This window comes from Haemorhous mexicanus, chromosome 3 (assembly GCF_027477595.1).
Source record: "Haemorhous mexicanus isolate bHaeMex1 chromosome 3, bHaeMex1.pri, whole genome shotgun sequence".
Classification (NCBI taxonomy): Eukaryota; Metazoa; Chordata; class Aves; order Passeriformes; family Fringillidae; genus Haemorhous; species Haemorhous mexicanus.
Window position 1 is genome coordinate 46,631,069 of NC_082343.1, and position 20,568 is coordinate 46,651,636.

Below are 20,568 nucleotides of genomic sequence, written 5' to 3' on the forward strand. Positions count from 1 at the left end.
ATGGATACGCAACTTTACACATTCATGTGAAATTGCTTATTCTTTTTTGCTTATGAGTTTGCTTCAAAATGACCCAATATTTAATTTGGGAATGTTTTTTTTTGTGTCCAAAAAAAAAAAAAAACCCTCTGAAGTTTCATGTTGTTGATGACATAAAAAAAATTTACATAACTAAAAAGTTCTTTAACTGAAAGAGCTAGGAAAATGGGGCACACAAATCCTTACAGTAGTAAAAATATCTTGAGTCTAAGCTGAGAATTTATTTTTGTCTTTGCACCCAATATATGTGAGCTTCCCCTACTTCATTCACAATCCTGCAAACAGTGGGTGGTTTTTTTGGTCCTTATTTACTTTTGCCTCTGCTTTCTCTGAAGCAGAGAAGTTCACAATCTCAAAGGTCTATTGAAAGCCTGATCCTCTCTAACCATCAGGAAACACCTACCATCTTGTGGTGAGAGGTGATACTACAGCCCTCGCAGGTCTCCCTTGAAAATGCAGCAGAGACTGAGGGCAGGTGAGCTCGTCTGTAACTGCAGAGACCCACCAGGGATATCCAGAAGCAACTGCAAGAAGGTGCTGATGAAGGTGTGAAGGTGAAGTTCTAGGGATCTTGGGTTTGGTCACAGTCCCCAGTTTGGAAGACATCACACAGTCTTTCCCATGGCACAGATGCGTGTTATTTCCTGGTTTTTATCTCCCTAGGTAGGCAGGGATTGAATCACTATGTGCAGATCGTGGCACAACCGCCTGGGGGTGGGGGTGTAGTGGGTGTGCAGACAGGGCAAGAACAGGCACAAGTTTGCTCTCCTAGCTATTGCAACGCAAATAAAGGAGTGATCCTGACTATTTCAGGAAACCTGGAGTGTCGTGTCACTGATTTAAGAAAGAAGGGGTGAGTATGTTTTAAGGGTTATATGGCCTATAATTGATTTTCAAAAGGTCTAGTGACTTCTTGGTGTCTTTGTCCTTTAGCCCTCATATCTATTCTGTATCTTGTTTGCTCTTATGCTTCTCTTCAGCATTTTCCTTTAAAAAGCAGGCATTGCCATAAAAAAATAGAATACTTGTTAGTTCCTGAAGCAGCTGTAGCATTTTAAGCTTTTGAATCTGTAAGCCCATTTAAAAAACCATTACTTTTTGTTTCCTGTGATTTGCAACATTAAACTGAAAACTGGAAGATCTGAATGATCACTGAAGCTAAATAGTGACATGTCAAGGAAGAGTTATGGAAGGCCACTGATTAACTCGTAGATAAGTAAAAGCCGAGCCAGCTGGGCTGTCAACTGAAATTTTAATGTTGGTGTACCAAGAGGTGGCAACTTACGTCCTCCTTGAGTCTAAAGCTTTTCAAATAAGCTAGGGGAATAATTTCCATCAGAAAATGCTGTAATGCACAAACAGCTCCACTAAAACTACAGAAGACACAACAATGTCAGTCTTTTGAGATAATATGAAGTCCTTAAGCACAAAATGTCTGCTGAATGGTCCAATGTGCTAGATGCTTTACCCCTGTGGCCTGTAGTACTGTATAAACTAGGGAAAATTAGTTATTCTGGTACAACAACAATATAAAAAAATTAGCCAAGAGTAACTTCTGTGGGCAGATTTCTTAATGGAGATTAGTGTTTATTTGTGTCAAGTCTAGGGAATTCCATTATTGATGGAAATTTTATAATTGAAAATGCGCATAAAATACCAGGCCAAGTAAGTGTGACTATGTATGTTTTCACCTTGACTTTGGACCATAGCTTGCTATCCTGAGAGACACAGGTTACAGGCTTGGAATCAAGGACAGGAAAGGCAGGTAAAATTCCTTAGGGGTAACAGGGTCCTTGATGAAAGGCCTTATGACCAAGAATAGCTGCTATATTTACTTCAGCTGAAATTGGCTGCATCTGTTTTGACAAAGCATTTCTGTTTTTCCAGCAAGCAATATTCTGCGGGAACATGAGAAGTCTCTGCTGACAGGATTACACACAGTCCCAGCAATGGTTGAGTGCACATCAAATTTAGGAGAAAAAGCCTGAATTAGGACTTGGACTGTGGAAATAAGGGAACACTTTGTTATTTGCTGTCAGAACTGCCATTAGTAAATGGTGCTAAAAATAGCAGTCACAAGAAATCAGCAGGATCAGAAGACAGTCTGTGAACAAAACAACAGCACTGTAGCACAAAGCTGCTCCAAGCTGTAACCCAACTGACTCATTGTCAATGCTGCATCAGGTTTGGGAGCTGAAATAGGGACTTCCCTGCAAATTTCATAAACTGCCTATGACTCAGCCTAAAATCACATTAATCTAACAGCTGTTCTGCTTCAGTAAGGAACTGGTGCATAATTCAAATCACTGTATTTCCTCTGGTTTGCTTCTTCCCAAAAGTAGAAGAGCCCTGAGCAAGAAGTAGTAAAGTAGTAAAACTTTATTTTCTGTGGTTCTAGAAACACTTCCACCTATTGGTCTTCCTTTCAGCATCATATTTTTTTATTCCAACCTTTCAGCATATTTTCTGTCTTTGCTGTTTGGCCTGAACTTTCAAGCCTGCTCTGAGGTTGCAATGTCATACTGACAACTGAGTGTATTTCATGTATTTATGTCAGTCTGGTTTTATTAAAGTGATCTGCTCTTTCAACTAGAGTGCCTGGAAAAATAGCTTCAAAGAAAAACTAAGTGGTAGTGCAGGCTTAGGACCTTTTATTTGTTCTCTTTTTAAGTAATGCTGTGGAATTATGTAGGACAGTTGAACAGCAGGCTTTTTGCTAGCCCCCGACTACAGACAATAGTTGTCAGTCCTCTCTCACAACCTTGCATGATTCTAAGGTACCTTTCCCCAGGCAATCTGATCTGCTGCTCTGCGTACCTTATTTCTGCAGTTCTCCTCAAAAGAAGTGTTATCATACCTTTTTGTGAATGAATCCTTCCAATCTTATATAGCTAAGCTGAGGTACCCATTAAAGCAGCAGTCCTACAGCTATCAGCAGAACTCTAGCAAGTAGATAGATGATTTGAGATGGGGCTTTTGTGTTGGTTAATTGTGGAATAAAAGACTGGATATTATCTAGCTAAGATAGATACTCTAGTGGTCTTTGTGACAAGAGGCTGAATGCCATTCTGAATTCTCTATAGCCACATACACTGCTTTTTGCAAGGCAAATACTGAATGCCTTTAATCAAATAGGAGATGGTGATTTAAGCTTGTGAACCTTGTATATTGCACTCTTTATTTTTGTGCTCATCTTTTCTCCATCCAGCATATTAACAGGGGGAACCTGAAGAGTGCTGCTCTGAGCAGACTGTTGCAAGGGACTTCATTGGCCTTCTGCTTACCTTACCAATACTGCCAAAATCACTCTGAGTGGGGCCTGCAAGGGAACAGGAGGATGGGAGCACAGCCTTGGGGCGATGGTTTAAAGATTGGGTTGGGTATAAGATTTCCAGATTTTCAGAAACACAAAGGTTCTGTGGCAGTGAATGACCCAGTGTGAGCTTTGAAACTGTGTTTGGGTCTGGTCACATGAAGATGGTCACAGAAATTACCACAGTCCTTGTGGGCCACTGGAGAGCCTGGAGAGACAAGTGGAGAGAATGAGGTTCAACGAGGGCCAGTGCAGGGTCCTGCACCTGGGAAGAATAATCCCAAGTACCAGTGCAGGCTGAGGGCTGATCTACTAGAGAGCAGCTTGGCAGAGAAGGACCTGGCAGTGTTGGTGGGTGACAGCTGACCACGAGCCGGCAGTGTCCTTGCAGCCAAGAGGGCCAATGGTATCCTGGGGTGCCTTGGGAAGAGTGTGGCCAGCAGGCTGAGGAATGTGATCCTGCCCCTCTACTCCACCCTACAGAGGCTACATCTGGAGTGCTGTGCCCAGTTCTGGGCTCCACAGTACAAGACAAGGAGCTCCTGGAGAAGGTCCAGTGGAAGCCACAAAGATGATTTGGGGGCTGGAGTATCTCTTATGAGGTGAGACTGTGAGAGCTGGGCCTGCTTAGACCGGAGAAGGGACAGCTGAGAGGGGCATCTTATTAATGCATAGAAGTATCTCAAAGGTGAGTCCAAGAGGAAGGTGCCAAACTCTTTTCAGTGATGCCCAGTGACAGGGTGAGGAGCAATGGCCATAAACTAAAACCCAGGAATATAAGGGAGAACTACGTTAGGTAGAGGGTGGCAGAGCACTGGGAAGAGGTTGCACAGGGAGGTCATGGAGCCTCCCTGTCTGGAGACCTTCACAACCCATCTGGACGCATTCTTGTGTGACCTGCTCGAGGTGACCCTGCCTTCGCAGGGGGGTTGGACTTGATCACCAGAGGGTTGGAAAGGACCTAACAGTTCTGTGTGAGATGTGCCTCATGAGGAGATGGGGCTGTGTTGTAACACGGGGCATTCAGAGGAAGCACAACACGGGTACGAGGCGAACGGTTCCCAGGGCAGGGAGCGCAATGTACTTCACCAGAGGGAAGGGCGGCCGCCATAGCCCCGCCTCAGCCCAACCCCGCCCGCCGCAGGGGGAGGGGCCTGCGCGCGCCGGGGCCAGCTGGCCGCGCCGGGCACGCGCCGCAGCCCTCGCGTGGGCGGTGCCGCGGTGACGTCACCGCGGTGAGGGCCGGGGCGGGCGCGGGCGCGGGGCCGGGAGCGGCGGCGATGGCGGCAGAGCCGGGCGGGCGCGTCCCGCGGGGGTGCGGGTGCTGCTGATCGCCGCGGTGCGTCCTGCAGGTAAGAGACGGAGCGGAGCATGCAGGGACACGGCCCCTGCCCGCCCCTGTGCGTGTCGGGGAGAGGGACTGCTCCCGTCGGGGCTATGGGGAGCCGGGACTGCCTCGGTTCGCTGTAAAGCTGAAGTGGCCGCCGTTGCTTGGTCCTGTGTCCTCCCAGTGTTCGGGAGTCTTGGGTTTATAGCAGGGGACGAGGGGACACCGCCAGTGTTTTGTACTTTAATTGCTTGCAGATGTCCAGAAAGCGTCTCGGTAATTCTCTTTGCAGAAGCCTTGTTCGCGCTGGTACAAAATCTCGGTTAATTGTAAGGACTGGCCGGAGTTACCGTCATGAAGGTAACTCACGAAGGACTCATTTTCTCTGTGTCACAGTGGGAAGCATGGTAGCTGCTTATTATTATTATTTTTGGTCTCTTTGGTTTCCTGTTTGTCTGTGGGAGATATTTCCTGCCCCTTGGAATGTGCGAGATAACAGGGCAGCCAGGGAACCCTAACTTGCCGCGTCGCAGATTTGGTGTAATACGTGCCCTGGTAGTGGTTCCTCTGGCAGAAGGATACAGGAGAGCTTTGCAGTTGCATGTCCTGCTTTTGACAAACAGAGCCTGAATTGCAGCTTTCCTTCATTATTGCGACCTTGTCAATAAAATAGTAATAGGTAAACAAGAAAACCCCTAACTCATCACTTTGTCTTAGTGCCACCTGCCCTGCCAAGATCCTGTGCCAGGATCCTCTCCTAGCAGGATCTAGATTGCTGTTGCAGGCACAGGAAGTTTCCATAGCAGGCTGCTGGGTTGTAGGCTTCATTTTCATGGCGTCTGCTGTTGGACTGTACAACCGTAAAGGCAAAATTATTGTTTGATTTGGTCTTTATTTTCTCCTTTTAAAAATGAAATCAATAAAATTTGCCTGTACCGGCAAAAGTGAATTTATGGTAGTATCCCTTGAGAAGGTCAAAGGACAAAATAGTTGTGCAGTGTTGATACCTTATATTCTCTGAATATAGATGCTGTCTTAAGGTGAGTTAATATCCATCTGGTCCAAATCTCCAACAAGAGAAGTCAGGTGTTGCAAAATGGACCACTCTATTGTTTAATCATTGCAGAAGATTAACCCCTGTGGAACAAGCCACAGACCTTGGAGTTTTGGTTTTGTGTTGTTTGGAGTTTTTTTCTGCAGTTTTATTTTTTGGGGTTTTTTTTTTTTTTTTTTTTGGATGGTTGGTTGGGTTTTTTTTCCTTCTTCATAACATTGCCTGCTGATGTCACACAATAATGTGGCTTGACTTTTTCCCTGTCTGCTTGTCATAGCCACACAGCTTACATGCTACCTTGTTTCTCCAGAATATGCCAGAAATAATACTTAGTAGTTTCAGTTGGGCCCTGAATTTTGGATGCTTTTTTAAAGGATTCGCTAAAGAAGTTGCAGTGTAGCTGAGTATACTCACAAACTTTATGTCTTATTAATGTTGTGCATTTAATTATAGTTTTATAGACTCCTGAACTGTGGAGTTCTGGGATTGTATGTGTTGGAGGAAGAACTATAAAAGATCCTCTGTTTCTCTTCTTTGTTTTTGCCTAGTAATTCTTAACTTTATGTAAGATAAAATAGAAAAGGCAAGGTCACCCACTAAGGCTTGTCTGCCGTGGCAGATTTAGGGATAGCACACTGCTGCTGACATTGTTTACCAGTAGGGAATCTCAGTGTTTTAAGCAAGCCTTTTGATTTCACATTTAAAAACTCCAGCAGATTCACTGGAAAAATGTTTGCATCATTCTTGTGCTCTTTATGGTTGTACCTTGGGGGGTTTCACTTCATGTTGTGTCACCTTTTTTCTCTTTAATTAAAGTTTTTGGGTTTTTTTTCCAAGGGATCACTCCTTTGGTGTTGCCTGATCAGTGAGTTCATTACATACGCTCCAGCAGTGGCCACACAGAACTGACAGACTTCAGCTGGAGGAGGGAAGATGACATCCTTAGGCGCACCACAGGAGGAAATGCGTAAACTGACCTTGGATACACCACAGAAAGAAATACATGAACTGCCCTTGGATACATCACAGCAGACAATCAGTAACCCGGTAACTCCTCTGTCATTTCAACTATGTGTCCCATGGGAGAGGGGACTTTGCTGTTTTATATCAACAGTACTGTTTTGTACAGTGAGGGATGCTACTGAGAGCTCTGCATCACTCACGTTTTTGAGGGAGAATGTCACAGGTGACACAAAGAGCTGATGGCGTTTGGAAATTGTGCTGTAAACAAATGGGCAGGACTTCCAAAAGAGGACAGATGTTCTGTCAACCTTGGAAGATAATTCTGTTTCATCTTCAGCTTACATAGATGTCTGGCATTTTTGCAGAATATGCTGGAAAGTGAAAGTGTGATAAGATGTGTTTTCACTCCTAATTCTCTGTAAACACAGGTGGTGCTTGGCAGCTCTCATGAGATGTTTTTTTTGTGGTGCCTGTACTTCAGTCTGAACAACTAAACTTGGAATATTTTTTTCATAGTTCATATCTTAATTCATAATAAATCCTATTTTCTACGGAAGACTTGAGCTGACATGATTCAGCAATTGCAAAGACTGGATTTGACAGAATTTTGTTTGCCTAGCTCAGAGTCTGAAAACTTTCTCTGAAGAGTTCCATCATTCTGGTGGTCTGTGACAGCAGCCTGACTCTGGCTTACCATGAAGGGGTGACCTGAAGCTGTGTTTTCTGTTGTGTCGTAAAGAAGGTTGTTCATTTGAACTTGCAGGAAATAGATAGGAAATTCTGTGCTAGACCCCTTTAAAAATACTAAATACTATAAAATGTGTATATTATTTATGGGGAATGTGCAGTAGCACAAACCTGCACACTTCCTTACCTGTTGCAGCTTTGCACTGTCACACTCTTGGGCCCTCAGTGAATCTGATTGTTTATTCCCAGTGTATGGTCACTGCTTGCAAAGTGAATAGAGTTAGGGATGAGGGGGGTATAATTTCAACCTCCTTCACAAGAACCCAGCTGGAAGAGGAAGGAAAGCTGTATGATTAACTAGAAGGTGGAAGGTCTGAAGTGCAAAAGGAGAGGGAGGATGAAAGTTGGTAGATGCAGATCTTGTGTGAAGAGAAGGATTAGGAGATGTTTAGGACAAATGAGTAGTGTCTGAGAGAGACTGAGTCCAGCAAAATTGGGTGGCTGCAAGGGGACTGACCAGTATGATGGCGGAAAAGACCTAGCAGGAGAATTCAGCTAGAGCTTAGGGGTCAAGAGTCTATTGTCGGGAAAAAAAATTAGTATTTGGGATTGGAATATGGAGGCAGAGTTGGAGAGTTGGGAAAGATTGTGCCGATGACTTTGGGGCAGCCTCCAGACAAGGCAGTGGGCAACTTGCTCTGTCTGACCGTGCTTTGAGCAAGGCATTTCATGAGAGAGACCAAAAGTGTCTTCCAGCCTCAGCCCTTCTGTAGCAGGGCAGGCTATGAAAATGTCATTGTTTCAGTACATCGTTCCATTAGCAGCAAAACTTCATAACTTTATTATAGGTTTGAGTCTGAGATGTATTTCTTCATTGCTGTACTGTTCTCAAGCATGCAGAAAATCTGCTTTGCTCCTTTATGCCCTTTACTCCACCCATGTGACAAGAAGTGATGTCATGTCCCATCTGGTGGGGCAGCTGTCTGATATCCAGCATGCTGGATAAAAGCTTTTGTTGCAGTCCTTTCCTCTATAAGACCATAATTCTCCTCTTGTTTTATGAAAACTGGCATTTTCTTTTAGGAAGAACATCATCTTCGAGACTTCTCAAACTCAGTTGACATTGACCAGTTGGCTTTAGAGCAAAGTTTTAGAAGTCTAGCAGAAAGCCAGGATGATGGTAGATCATGTGACAAGCACTGTTCTTAATAAATAAGGAAAAAGTAGTAGAAGAGCATCTTGAGACAGGAGGAAATTACAGGCACATTCTATGATGACAAAGTCCCATTAAGTCTGTAGAACTGCACCCAGAAAATTCTCTATTATGGTCTCGTGGGTTCCACATCTGAGCTTCTGAAGAGCTGATGGGCCACCTTTTCTTTTAAATAAATGCATCCTTTTGAATATAAAGAAGTGCTTTTGCCACAGTTCCTTTTCAGGAGTACAGAACTTTGCTTCACTAAAGTGGTCAAGTCCCAGTATCCCTGACCTGTGTGTGCTTCTTTGGTTTGTCTTTGGAGACTAAACCAGTAACTTACTACTTTGTTGCAATAGAGCTATTGCACCTCAGGTGCAGAGTGTAAAAATGAGAACAATCAAGATACACTTTTATTTTTTGATTATTATTGTTTGAATGAAAATTGTCTTCTATGCAGCTTATATTTTAAGGAACCAAGCCACTACTAGTAAGCAAAGGGATTTCACTTTTCTTTCACTTTTAACACTTAATTTCACATTTTGGTCCTCCTTTACTGCACCTGCTAAAGCCAATAAAAATGATGAAACTTAAAACAATCTGCCAATTTCCTTGAGAAGCAAGTCCTATTTTTCTTTTCCTGATGCAGAAGATGACTCCGAATTAGGTTTTATGCAGTGGGTGGGTAGCTGAGAAGGAAAGTGGAGAACAGGCAGAAGAGGATGTGTATCTACTGGCAGAAATGATCACACTCTGGATTTAGACAATTTCTGTTGTTCCTTTTTCCTCACAGATTAACAAAAATATGTGTCAGCAAACACATATCCTTATCATATCTTACTGTTTCATGCAATGATCTATGTATTTTAAAAATAAAAATCTCAACTTGTTTTATGGTCCAATATTCCATTCAAGAGTAGTAATTCCAATGTGTTTGTTATTTTTTTGTTAAATTACTGGAACTCTTGTTTGCAATTGGTGTTTCATTTCAGGAGTATTCTAAAATCTTATAAACTACCAAAATCAACCTTGGCAAAATTTCCTTTTTTTTAACCAGAGCAAATGCAACATTTTCTACCATTTACTTCCTTTTTCAATCTAGAGCACATCACACGTGTGATGAGATGTAGACTTACTTTGCTTTTGGGCCAGGCACCTGGGAACTTCCACAGTTGAATGTTAAGGTGCTTCCCATCCCTTCCTGAAATGCTGGATGATCAGGGTAGGGCTTCTGTGAGCATGTCTGAGTCTTAGCCAGTGAGCTGTGCTGGGGTGTTTGGGGCTTTTATCCTAAGTGACACATCCCTCCCTATGGCTTATCAATTCTCACCATGCTGCCATTTCAGTTCAGTGTAACATCCATTTGTTACCTTCTCCAGCTATTGATAAGGAAGAAAAGATAGTGAGGCTTTGAGCCAGAGCCAGACTGCATACTGTAGGCACCATAAAATCCAAGACTCCTGGACAGGGCTGTTTTAGTGCACTTTGCAGTTCTTAGCTCATTAGGATGAGGTATTTTGTTGTGTTTGTAGCTTTTACTAAGAAGACACTCTGTGACATAGTCTCTTCCTATCATTGTTTTCCCTAATGGAGCAAAAACAAACAAAAAGGCACCTCCTGTAGTCTGGGGTCAGAGGAGTTGTGGAAGTTGCCTTCTGGTACCAGCAAGGGGCTGATAATAGTCAGCCCTTGGGAATGGCCTAATTTGAAGTGAATCCTCTTTATGCTCTAAGAATAGTGAGGCAATAAAATATTATGACTCTTCATTTGAGAGCTAAGAATGGAGGAAGGAAATTTTAGTTTTATCTGAAAATTTTGGTTTTCATAGGGGAAAATATGCCAGGTTTTCCCTTCTTGTTGTGTATTCTTTTATATTATAACTAGTTGTGTTTTTTCTAATGTTCTAGAGCATCATATAATTAAGAATTAGAATACTAATTTTTAAACTATTTTGGGGTTTCTTGCCTCCATCACAAAATGGTATTGGAATATTTTATTCTTCTTTTTTTCTTCTTCCCTCTTCTAGATCATTCCATATGTTGGGACAATACATGGTGGCCTTGTTCCTGGAGAGCTGATTGTGATACATGGGTCTGTTCCTGATGATGCAGACAGGTAGAGGCTGTGTTGTCATGTTTTGCAGTGTAACCATGTGAGCAAGACTGTAAAGGGTGAAATGTTTCCAGGGTCCTTCTCAGGATGGCACACAAAGGCTCAATCTAAATCCTTTTGATAGCATTAGATTGAATGCAGGCTGAAAGGGTGATCTGACACTAACAAAGTTGGTAACTGAATGTGTTGTGTGTAGGAATTAAGTTAAACTGGGATAAGGAGCTATGGACTAGTGCTTGTTCCCAGTAAGGCCATTCCCTGACCTTATCCAAGGTTCATTTGATATGTTCTGCTGAAGGTGATGGAAGGGAAGGTGATGAACACAGTAAGTGAGGAGTTTACATGATATGAATGATGACCATTAAATAAATTTAAACATTTATATTCACTGCAAGTAGATCATGGGAGAACCTTTCACATCTATGTAGGAAGAGAGGAAGACAAGTGTCTTCTTTTTCTTATCCAATGACATTCATTGTGTCTGCCTGTTCTGAGACCCTGCAGTAAAACATAAATGTACTGAACCTTTAGGTGAGTTCTTGAGAGACTGAACTGAATGTGGTTTGTCTTATTTTTTGTCATTAGGTTCCAGGTGGATTTACAGTGTGGCAGCAGCATAAAGCCTCGAGCTGATGTGGCATTCCATTTCAACCCCCGCTTCAAAAGGTCTGGCTGCATTGTTTGCAACACACTGGAGAGGGAGAAGTGGGGCTGGGAGGAGATCACTTATGAGATGCCCTTTGGAAAAGGAAAGTCATTTGAGATTGTCATCATGATTTTAAAGGATAAATTCCAGGTGAGTCTGGGTTGATTCTTAATCTACGGCCATTTTCAGCCAATAAAGTAGAGGTATTTTGTATAATTGAAATAAATATTGGAGGTCTAGGTGTCTCTGTTACCTAGGTATAATCTAACTACAGAAAAGTTTAGAGCTTTTCTTTAAAGAGATGCTAATTTAATCAGACCTTTAATTTTGTATTGCTTCCCTCCAAATTGGATGAGTAGGCAAGGAACTTCCTGCCATAGCTAATGACTACTCCACCCTTCCCTCTCTATGTGCAAAGGGCTCATCTTAATAAACCTGTTCTGTGGCTAGTATAGGACAGTCCTCTTGGAGGGTACATCTGAGGTGTGTTTGTCTTGCTCTGTTAGACTGCAATAATATATTCTATTATATTGATAATACCACACTGGTAAATGATAAGGTGTTAGAAACAAAGGTGTGAAGTGCAAATTTTAGTGTAGGTAAACGAATCTCCCTCCTAGTGATGGAAAGAGAGACTGAATCATGGATGAGCTGAACTTAGTTGATCTGATATTTCTAGGACACTCCTAGGAGTGTTTTGTACCAAATTGTTTCTTTACCAAACCAGTGTAAACCAGAGATGTGTTCATACAGTTTGATACATGGCTGGTGTAATGTATATTTAATACAGTTCTTCTCTTTGGTTTCCTGTCTCTTTAGGTGACTGTAAACAAAAAGCACTTGCTGCTCTACAACCACAGAATTAGCCTTGAAAAAATAGATACTCTTGGAATATATGGCAAAGTACAGATCAAAACCATAGAGTTTGTTTCTAAGGTAAGATGTATAGATAGCTGACTTGTTTGATTCATTTCCTCTGTCCTGCTAAGCTGCATAGTGGGATTTCTGGTGAAAAGGAAGGAGAAGCAGCTACCCAGTCCAACATTAGTAAGGAGATTTTGGTTTCCCCACATTTCAGCATGTGACTCTCATGAGGATTTGTGTCTTCCTGTTTCAATATTGCAGTTAAGGGCAAGAATGTGATGAAAGTTTACAGCTTACAAAGTTAACAGGACAAATGCTATAAGAATTGATTGGATACTTAGTCTGTGAGTGGATTAGACTTTCCAAATATTGCAGGAGCTTCAGAATGAACTCTAGAGTATTCAGTTCTTCAGAGAGACAAGTGTAGCCATGGCTGTAACTTGTTGCTTGGCTTTGAAATGCCAAGGTCAGCCACAGGTGGAGCTCCTTGTGCACATAGCCCTGTCTTTTCTGCTTAACTGACTGATTTGTTGACTGAAGTCAGAAGTGTACATTTATGGGGATGAGAAGAAGTATTCTTTCTCAGACTTTGTAGTGGAGCAAGCTGCATTGAATTCGAAGTGAAGGCTGTGCTGTGCCTCCTCTCAGCTGCCAGCTCTGCTGCTGATAGTAAACTAACAGGTGGTTTTTTTCTGTGCAGAAGGAGAGCTCCTTTTGTTCTGAAAGAGTTAGGTTTTTAGAACAGAAACTGAAGGTGATAAATTCCAGGGAGATAGAGAAGGTGAATGTCTTTTCCCTTTTCTGCCACTCACTAAGGTAGCCTACCTCCTCCTGTGAGATACTCTGGTTCTCTTCAGCACAATCTTCACTTCATTGTGGGTGAAGCTTTTGACTCTTGCTGCCAAATACCAGGTCTAACTCAGGTCAGCAGACTAATAATTGTTTTGGTAGAAGGCGAAGCTGAGCATAATGAAGTCTAAGCTTTAAACATAGGTCTGCTGTGTTTAAGGATGACTTGCAGAGACAGTAAACAGATCTTCATGGGTCCCATCACTTGGCCTTGGGCATGTTGCCAGAATAATATTCCTGCAGAAGCTGTCTGCATCCTGATCTTGGAAGACTTGACTCCAAGAGGAGCTTGAGGGCAAGCAGGTGCTGTAGGTTGGTTTCTGACCCACACACAAAACATACATTTAGTTTAATCTGTGCCTGCTGATGCTGTATGCTTTGTGGAAGAAAGGAATGGAGAACGGCGATTCTTTCCTTTTAATCTTTGCTTCTAATACACTTTTCTGAGGAGAAAGTTGTAAGTTTGTATTGAAATAAACAACCTGAAAACACAATCTGCTAGGGCTAAGCTGGAGCTGTCTCTGCCATGGCCAGGTTGCTCGTCTGTCCTTCCCGTGAGAAGAGACAGTGACGTAGAGGGCTGCTTAGAACCCCAAGAACCCTGCTGTATGGACTTGCCATGCTATGAGGAAAAGTCTATGGGTACCCTGTGATCCTGAGGGTTTGACAGTACTCTAACTGTTAAATAAAGATTGAAATTGTAATGAAGTGATCTTCAGAAATCTTCAGAACTTTTCTGTGGTTTGTAGAGGTTTGACTATCTTTTTCATTAACATAGCCATAGATTTCCATCTTAACAGTTCACCATTCAAAGCATGATGATCCTTACATTGTTCTAAACCAACTTTATGCTAAGGTTTTATGACGTTAGCAATGACACCTAAATATCTCTCTTTCTGCAGTCTTTACAAGGCTCTCAGCCATCGTCTCTAGGAATAACAAAGATAAGCACAGAAAATGTACGTATGTTTGTAAAAAGTTGAATGAATCTCCCTGTTGTCTGATAAGCTAGATAATGTTCTTTTCTTCTCTTGTAGGGGGAAATGCCAAATGATTCACAATTGGTAAGTGTTTCCTGTAGATTTGTGGCAAATGTAGAATAAAAAACAATCAAAAGTACTTCAGTTATTTATGAAAAAAAGACATGCGCGAAAGACAAGAAGGAAGGAATTGACAGTCAACTGGAGAAAGATCATCACTGAGGTTTTGTAGAGGGTAATCCTCTGCTGCTAGTACAAATGAGACTATTGTTAAATCATTTAGAAAACCTGAAAGATAAACACAGCATCCACAACCACAAACAAATTAAAGTGAAGTATCTGAAGTTTTAAAGGACCGAGTCACTGTTTTTTTCAAATAGGCATACTTTGTTTTTTCTGCCTTAGGGAATACCTGCAAAGCAAAAGTAGTGTGGAATCTGTCTGCCACATCTTCCTCTTGCTGACAAATCTCTGTATGCACTTTAGGTAGCTGGATGCAAGTGTTGCACCTCAGGGGTGGAACTTGTACCCAGCTAACGTGGAGTGTAGATGGAGTGAGTGCTCATCTTTTTGCAAAAACCTGTGCAGGTGAACTGTATCCCCACTGGAACAAGGACTGCACTCAAACTGAAAAGGGGCTGAAGCCAGGAATATATACACATAGAATTTGTGGAGAAAGTGAAGTTGCATAATTTTAGATGCTTTGTCACTTGACAGCCTGCCTTCTCCAGTCTTTTTTTCTAAACCAAGTAACACACAATATTGTAATTTGCAAGTGGTGAACTTCAGCAAAAACATAAAAGTGAAGTGCTTCTCCATTCCCTTCTTTTCCCTGGTAAAAATAACTGCTAATACAATGAAAAGTAAAGACAAATAAAATACTTGCACTGTCTATCATTATGAACTGCTGCCAGGAGGACAGAACACTTAGTGACTCTACTTCTAGTACTTATGTGACCATGGGACAACAACACACCTTAACAGGAGTCTTTTTCTTTAAAGAAAAACTGTTACTTCCAGAGATGAGAAGATAGGTGTATGTCTGAATAATTATGTGATATGAATTTAAACTATTACAAGGAGTTTCATGCTTACTTTTTTCCTTTTTTTTTCCTTTCCCCTTCTTCCCCTCCTTCCACGATTAGTAGTGGCAGAAGTAGTTGTAAATAATGTTTGTTTTGAACCCAAAGTAGTAGTCTAAATTAAAACCCAGTACATTGATGTATTTATCTCAGTGTAAGTTTTCTACTGTACTATTAGGATCCTGCAGTATGCTGTAGGAATTACTTTAGCTGTAAGTGCAGATTTGCTATTGTAGGCCAAAATTTCATCATACTATAGTAAAGCTCAGCTTGTATAAAAAAAATTGAAAAAAGTAAGTCTCAGTCAAGATTTTTACTGGGGTTGTGCTTCCAGGGTGTTCCTTACATTGGGAAACTCGATACTGCACTTCGTCCAGGATGCACAATTGCCATTAAAGGAGAAGTGAATAAAAACGCAAAGAGGTATGTGTTACTGATGGGCTTTTTTTCTGTTATTTAACTGAGGTACTCTTGAGAATGAGTAGGCCTTTCCATTGCCTCTGTGTATCCTTACTCACTTGCAACTTAGCATCTGGAATCACCCGAAACTACAGTGCAGTTTCCTCAGGAGCCAGCAGGATTACCGCTTTAGAGAGGACTTGTATGAGCAGCTCCGTTGTGAAAAGTGAAGGTAAAACCTGAGTGTCTTACCTACTAAATCTGTGTCATTCACAAATTTGTGTGTTTGTTCACGGCTTTCCATTGTTCAGGAAGTGTGAGCAGGTGTACTGTGCAGAGACAGCTTTTCTTCTAAAGAGATCCAGGAGTAAGGATCTGGCAGAAACAGGTGAAACATAAGTGAGGCGAGTTGCAGTGTGCTCAAATGCTGCATGTTACAATATTTCTCTGACAAACCTCCTTGGGATAAGCAGGAAGGTGCCTAACAGGCACCAACTGAGTGATGAAAGTGATTGAGCGATTTAGAAGGATGGAGCACCTCTCCAAAAAGGAAAGGTTAAGAGAATTGGATTGTTCAGCCTGGGAAAAAAAGTGCTTCAAGAAGACCTAATTGTGGCTTTCAGGTACACAAAGGGTGTGTATAAGAAACATGGAGAGAGACTTTTTAGAAGAGCATGTAGTGACAGAAAAGGGGGAATGGCTTCCAGCGTTTAGGTTAGATATGAGGAAGAAATTCAATACTGTGAGGGTAGTGAGACATTGGAACAGCGTTTCCAGAGAAATTGTGGATGTTCCGTGTCTGGCAGTGTTCAGGGCCAGGTTGGATGGGGCCCTGAGCAACCAGGTCCGGTGAAAAGTGTCCCTGCTCATGGCAGGGGGGTTGGAACGAGATGAGCTTTAAGGTCTCTCTCAACTCAGGGCATTCTGTGACTCCTTGAAAGCTGACAGGGGAGTATGAGCATAATTTTGATAGCAAACTAGGAACAAAGGGTTGCAAAGAACACATTTTCCAAACATGTAATAAAGCTCAGGGAGTAGGGGAGTGTAACACAATCAGAATGGAGCTGAGCAAATGTCTGTGCTTCAGCATGCCCTTTACCTGAGGGGTAGATTCGGCTCTGCAAAAACATGCCTAAAAATGAAGCAATTAATGAAAAAGGAAAATGATGAGAAGCATGTTTTCACATTGTGTGTGTGTATTGCACTCCTGCTTCCTCAGGGCATGTTTCTTACCTGCAGTTCAACAGCATTCAGAGTTCATACTGGAATCCAGGGTCTGGAATCCTTATCCACAAAGTTTGGATGGACTTCAGATTGAATAGGATAATTAATACTTAAGAGAGTATTTCTTTCCCTTCTTTTAGCTTGAAAAGTTTATTAGCGCTTTTCAAGTGCTGAATGTGCTCAGATGCATGTAAGCATGAAGATGCTTTTGGTTGTTAAAGCATGCAGGTTGTCTGCTTTTTATGTTTATGCTTTTAAACCTGTATATTTATATTGAGTTTTTAAGTTATTCAGTGTCTTTAGATCAGTTCACACAGCTTTAGATGTTTCTTTTTCTTGGTGAAAAAGAGAACTTCACAGCTTGGAAGTGTTGCAATATTTCCTATCTGGACTGAATAATTCTCAAAAGAGGGCAACAGTCTGACAGCTGGAGCTAATTTGGGTGGGGAGGAAATATTTTTTTTCTTCAAATGTGGTAAGGTCTTTGCCACAGTTGAAGCATTCATTTGAATTTGAATAACTGTTCCCTCTGGTCACCCTTCTCCAGAGCTCCCCTTTAGGAACCCTGTTTGGTGGGCATGTCTGAGATGGCAGAGTATTCACTCAGCCTGGGCAGAGCTTTGTTGCCTACAAAATAATGTTTTGTATGCATGGCATCCCAGCAGTCTTAAATGTATGGAGACAATCTTTAAACTTTTCCTTAGTGTCCAACCAGTTTGTTGGCAGAAAGGATATGATATCTTCAGGTCAAAGAAAGGCTCCCACTCTCCATTGCCTGAGTGAGAGGTGGGGAAGCAGGCAGCTCCGTGTGTTCCTGTGAGAATGCTGCTTCCTAGTGCAGTAGGGGAGCTGCTCTTGGCTCAATAGCTTCTTGCTGAGACATGTACAGAAAGCTGTGAATGATGAAGTGGATCTAGCAGGGTCATGTCCTGCATTTGCTGCCTCCAGCAAAGGTTTCTGTGCAAAGGAGATGAGTGCATGCTGGCTGGCTGCCTGCTTGGTTCTTCAGGTGAATCACAGCCCTGGCTCCCAAACCACCTGAATATTGGCTAAGGACTTAGTAAATGGCATTGACTGCTCTTGTCATGTCTGTAAACCCTTGGTGCAGTAAACTTAAAAAAAATATCTTACAGCTTTGCAGTCAATCTGAGACCAAGTGATTCAAAGGACATTGCTTTACATCTGAATCCCCGAATGAAAAATAAAGTTTTTGTAAGAAATTCCTACCTTCATGACAGCTGGGGAGAAGAAGAAAAGGAAGTTGCTAACTTTCCTTTCAGTCCAGGGATGTATTTTGAGGTAAGATTAACTGAAAGAGCATCAAACTGCCAAAAAAACTGCCAAACTGCAAAAATCTGCCAAACGGATTAACATTGGTGCTTTAATGTCCTATTACTAATACAGATTTAAATAGAACTGCTATTCCTGCGTTTCATGTCTTGGAAATACTTCGAATTAAATAGGACCATAGAGAGCAGAGTTTTGTCTTTATTTAGTAACAGTTTTAAGTATTTTCAAAAATTCAACCTGTGCTAAGAGTAAATTTAAATTAAACTGAGTTGGACTTGATGATCCTTATGGGTCCATTGCAATTTAAGTTATTCTATGATTCTGTGAGTTTTATTGATGCCCTATTTTTCTTTTTTAATGTTGCTTTTGTGTGAAACATTCTTTGTAACAGAAACATGTCTAGCCCAAGTCTATGCTAGGTCATCAGATTGTTTTTCACATCTTACCTGAGCTTAAATCTTAACTGTTCCTCTTCTTGCTTTCCAGCTGATTATTTTCTGTGATGCCTACCAGTTCAAAGTTGCTGTTAATGGTGTTCATACTCTGGAGTACAAGCATCGTTTTAAACAACTTGAAAAGATCAACATAGTAGAAGTCACAGGAGATGTTCACTTGTTGGATGTGAGGAGCTGGTAGTTCTTTTCAATCAGTACTGAAATAATTTAGCCTCTTCTAATGACAGTGCCTCCTTGTCAAGTACAAACAGGTGCTGACTCATGCTGAGCCTGCCTTTAACCTATCTAGGCTTTGCATTTGCCTCTGTGAGTTAGGCAAGTACCAGAAAAGCTACCTGCAAATTTAAATCCTTCTCTAGTCTTCAGTTTCTTGGCAAGCTGTTAGTGTTTGCTCAGATAAATCTCCTGCATTACTGAACCTAGCAATACGAAAATGCTGCATCATACTGCGTCCAACAATTGCACTCTATATGTTATGTTTAACTACCATTTAGCATTCCTTGACACCATACATTCAACATTGTGAAGTAGAAATGAGACTGAAATAGAATCCAAAGTTAGTTATCCACCTCAAAAGGGATGTTTATAATTTATTTAATATAGAACTACAGATTCTAATTCCCTATGTCTTAATTTATGTTAGACCAATAACCTTTACAGTGAGGCTGGATTAAGAAAACAGTTGACCCCTTACTTCTGGCAAAAGGCAAGAAGTTTGATCTTACCTCAGCCTGCTGCTGCAATAGCACCTTCTCTGACATCTATGGTTATGTCACCTCCTGCTTACAAGAGCCCAAGATTTGTAGCTTTTAGTTTTCCAAAGTGAAACACAGGAAAGGGATTTAGCTGATTTCAGTTACATGAACTTCACAAAGCTTTGATCTGAAGCAGCTCCTAACTGGCTTAAGAACCCTTGGGGTCTGAAGTAGATGTTTGTGGGTTTCATTTTTAGAATATGTCAGAATCCAGGTAGTCCAGGTAGAGTTTCAGCTGAGATGGTACTCGACTACCCAGCAGTGGACTAGAGAAGGAATCCTTTTTCAGTCTTGTATTAAAATACTATCTGTGTGAAATAAACTGTTCCTAATTAGTTTTCCATACAAATGTCAGTCTTTTTATATCCTTTTAAAAAATAAGTTACTATTGGTTGTCAGTACATGCCCGAAGGATGTCCCTGTATGTCTTAAGACTGCTAATACTGAAGCAATTTCAGGAATAAGATGGACACTAAAAGACTTTAAATGAGCAAATTTAATGTATAAAAAGCATCAATAAAAACATATGTTAACTCTGCTTTTCTCCAAGTGTAGCTAAGTAGCTATGATCCCTTTTTGGTCTGTTATGTTGTGTTGTTTTGTTATTGTCTTACCAGTATCTCTAAGTTGGCAAAGTGACCCTGACTGGAGAACCATTTCCACATCAAGGAATTAGTAATGTACAGAGCAGTTAACCTGAGCAGGCACTGGGGCTGGGCTGGGGTGGCCTTCAGGACAATGTGGTTCTGTGCTGTGCTGTACAGACCCCTTGACTGCAGGATAAACTCATTGGAACAGGAGAGCTGGTAGGCAGCTCCTTATGGCAGTAACACCACTTGTGTGTCCTTGCCTTTAGCTGACAGTTCAGAAGATGTTCTCAAGGGAATGTCCTTTTTGTTTGACAGCAGACACAATTAACAGTTTTAAGAAAATCCTGTAAGAGCTTGATGTGGTAATCTTTCCACATATGGGATCTACATGTCATGCTGCACCCTGGACAGAGGCTCATTCTCAGCACCCAGTGGGATGTAACATTATCCTCTGTACAGTGTCAGTTCTACCCTGTTGCCTTTTAAACCCTTTTTTACAGAGTCTGAGTGTCTTTCTCAGTACCAGTTTAATGAACCAGCACCTCATGGTGCAAAACAAGTAGTAATTTTTTTGGGTTAATCCATTATCATAGCAAGCAGTTTATTCTTGAACTTCAGCTAATCAGCAGCAGTCTTTAAAGACTGTAAAACAGATTTAGTTTCTACATGAATCATAGTTTCTTGGAACTTCTTTTTCGCTATCTTCAGTGGGTATACTTTTTACTTCCCTACAGCTGACAGAAA

General features: G+C 41.6%; 1 protein-coding gene and 1 long non-coding RNA gene across 5 annotated transcripts; both read left to right on the forward strand.

Annotated features, from left to right (window-relative positions):
• Positions 1-870: 870 nt before the first annotated feature.
• On the forward strand, positions 871-19,772 carry LGALS8 (galectin 8). 4 transcript variants are annotated; one of them, XM_059841663.1, is made up of 11 exons: positions 4,628-4,704; positions 4,972-5,039; positions 6,571-6,780; positions 10,605-10,693; positions 11,276-11,486; positions 12,156-12,272; positions 13,952-14,008; positions 14,087-14,113; positions 15,446-15,534; positions 17,868-18,033; positions 18,511-19,772. In XM_059841663.1, the coding sequence occupies exons 3-11, from the start codon at positions 6,667-6,669 to the stop codon at positions 18,658-18,660; spliced, it is 1,020 nt and encodes a 339-aa protein (XP_059697646.1). In that variant the 5' UTR covers positions 4,628-4,704; positions 4,972-5,039; positions 6,571-6,666; the 3' UTR covers positions 18,661-19,772. The 4 variants fall into 4 exon arrangements, with proteins under 4 accessions (XP_059697647.1, XP_059697644.1, XP_059697646.1 ...); XM_059841664.1 differs by lacking the exons at positions 4,628-4,704; positions 4,972-5,039 and adding an exon at positions 871-892; XM_059841661.1 differs by lacking the exon at positions 4,972-5,039 and having other exon boundaries at positions 4,590-4,704.
• LOC132324979 (uncharacterized) lies at positions 6,787-9,507 on the forward strand. Its single transcript, XR_009485805.1, has 2 exons — positions 6,787-8,678; positions 8,863-9,507. It is a non-coding gene; the product is annotated as an uncharacterized LOC132324979 (long non-coding RNA).
• Positions 19,773-20,568: the final 796 nt, after the last annotated feature.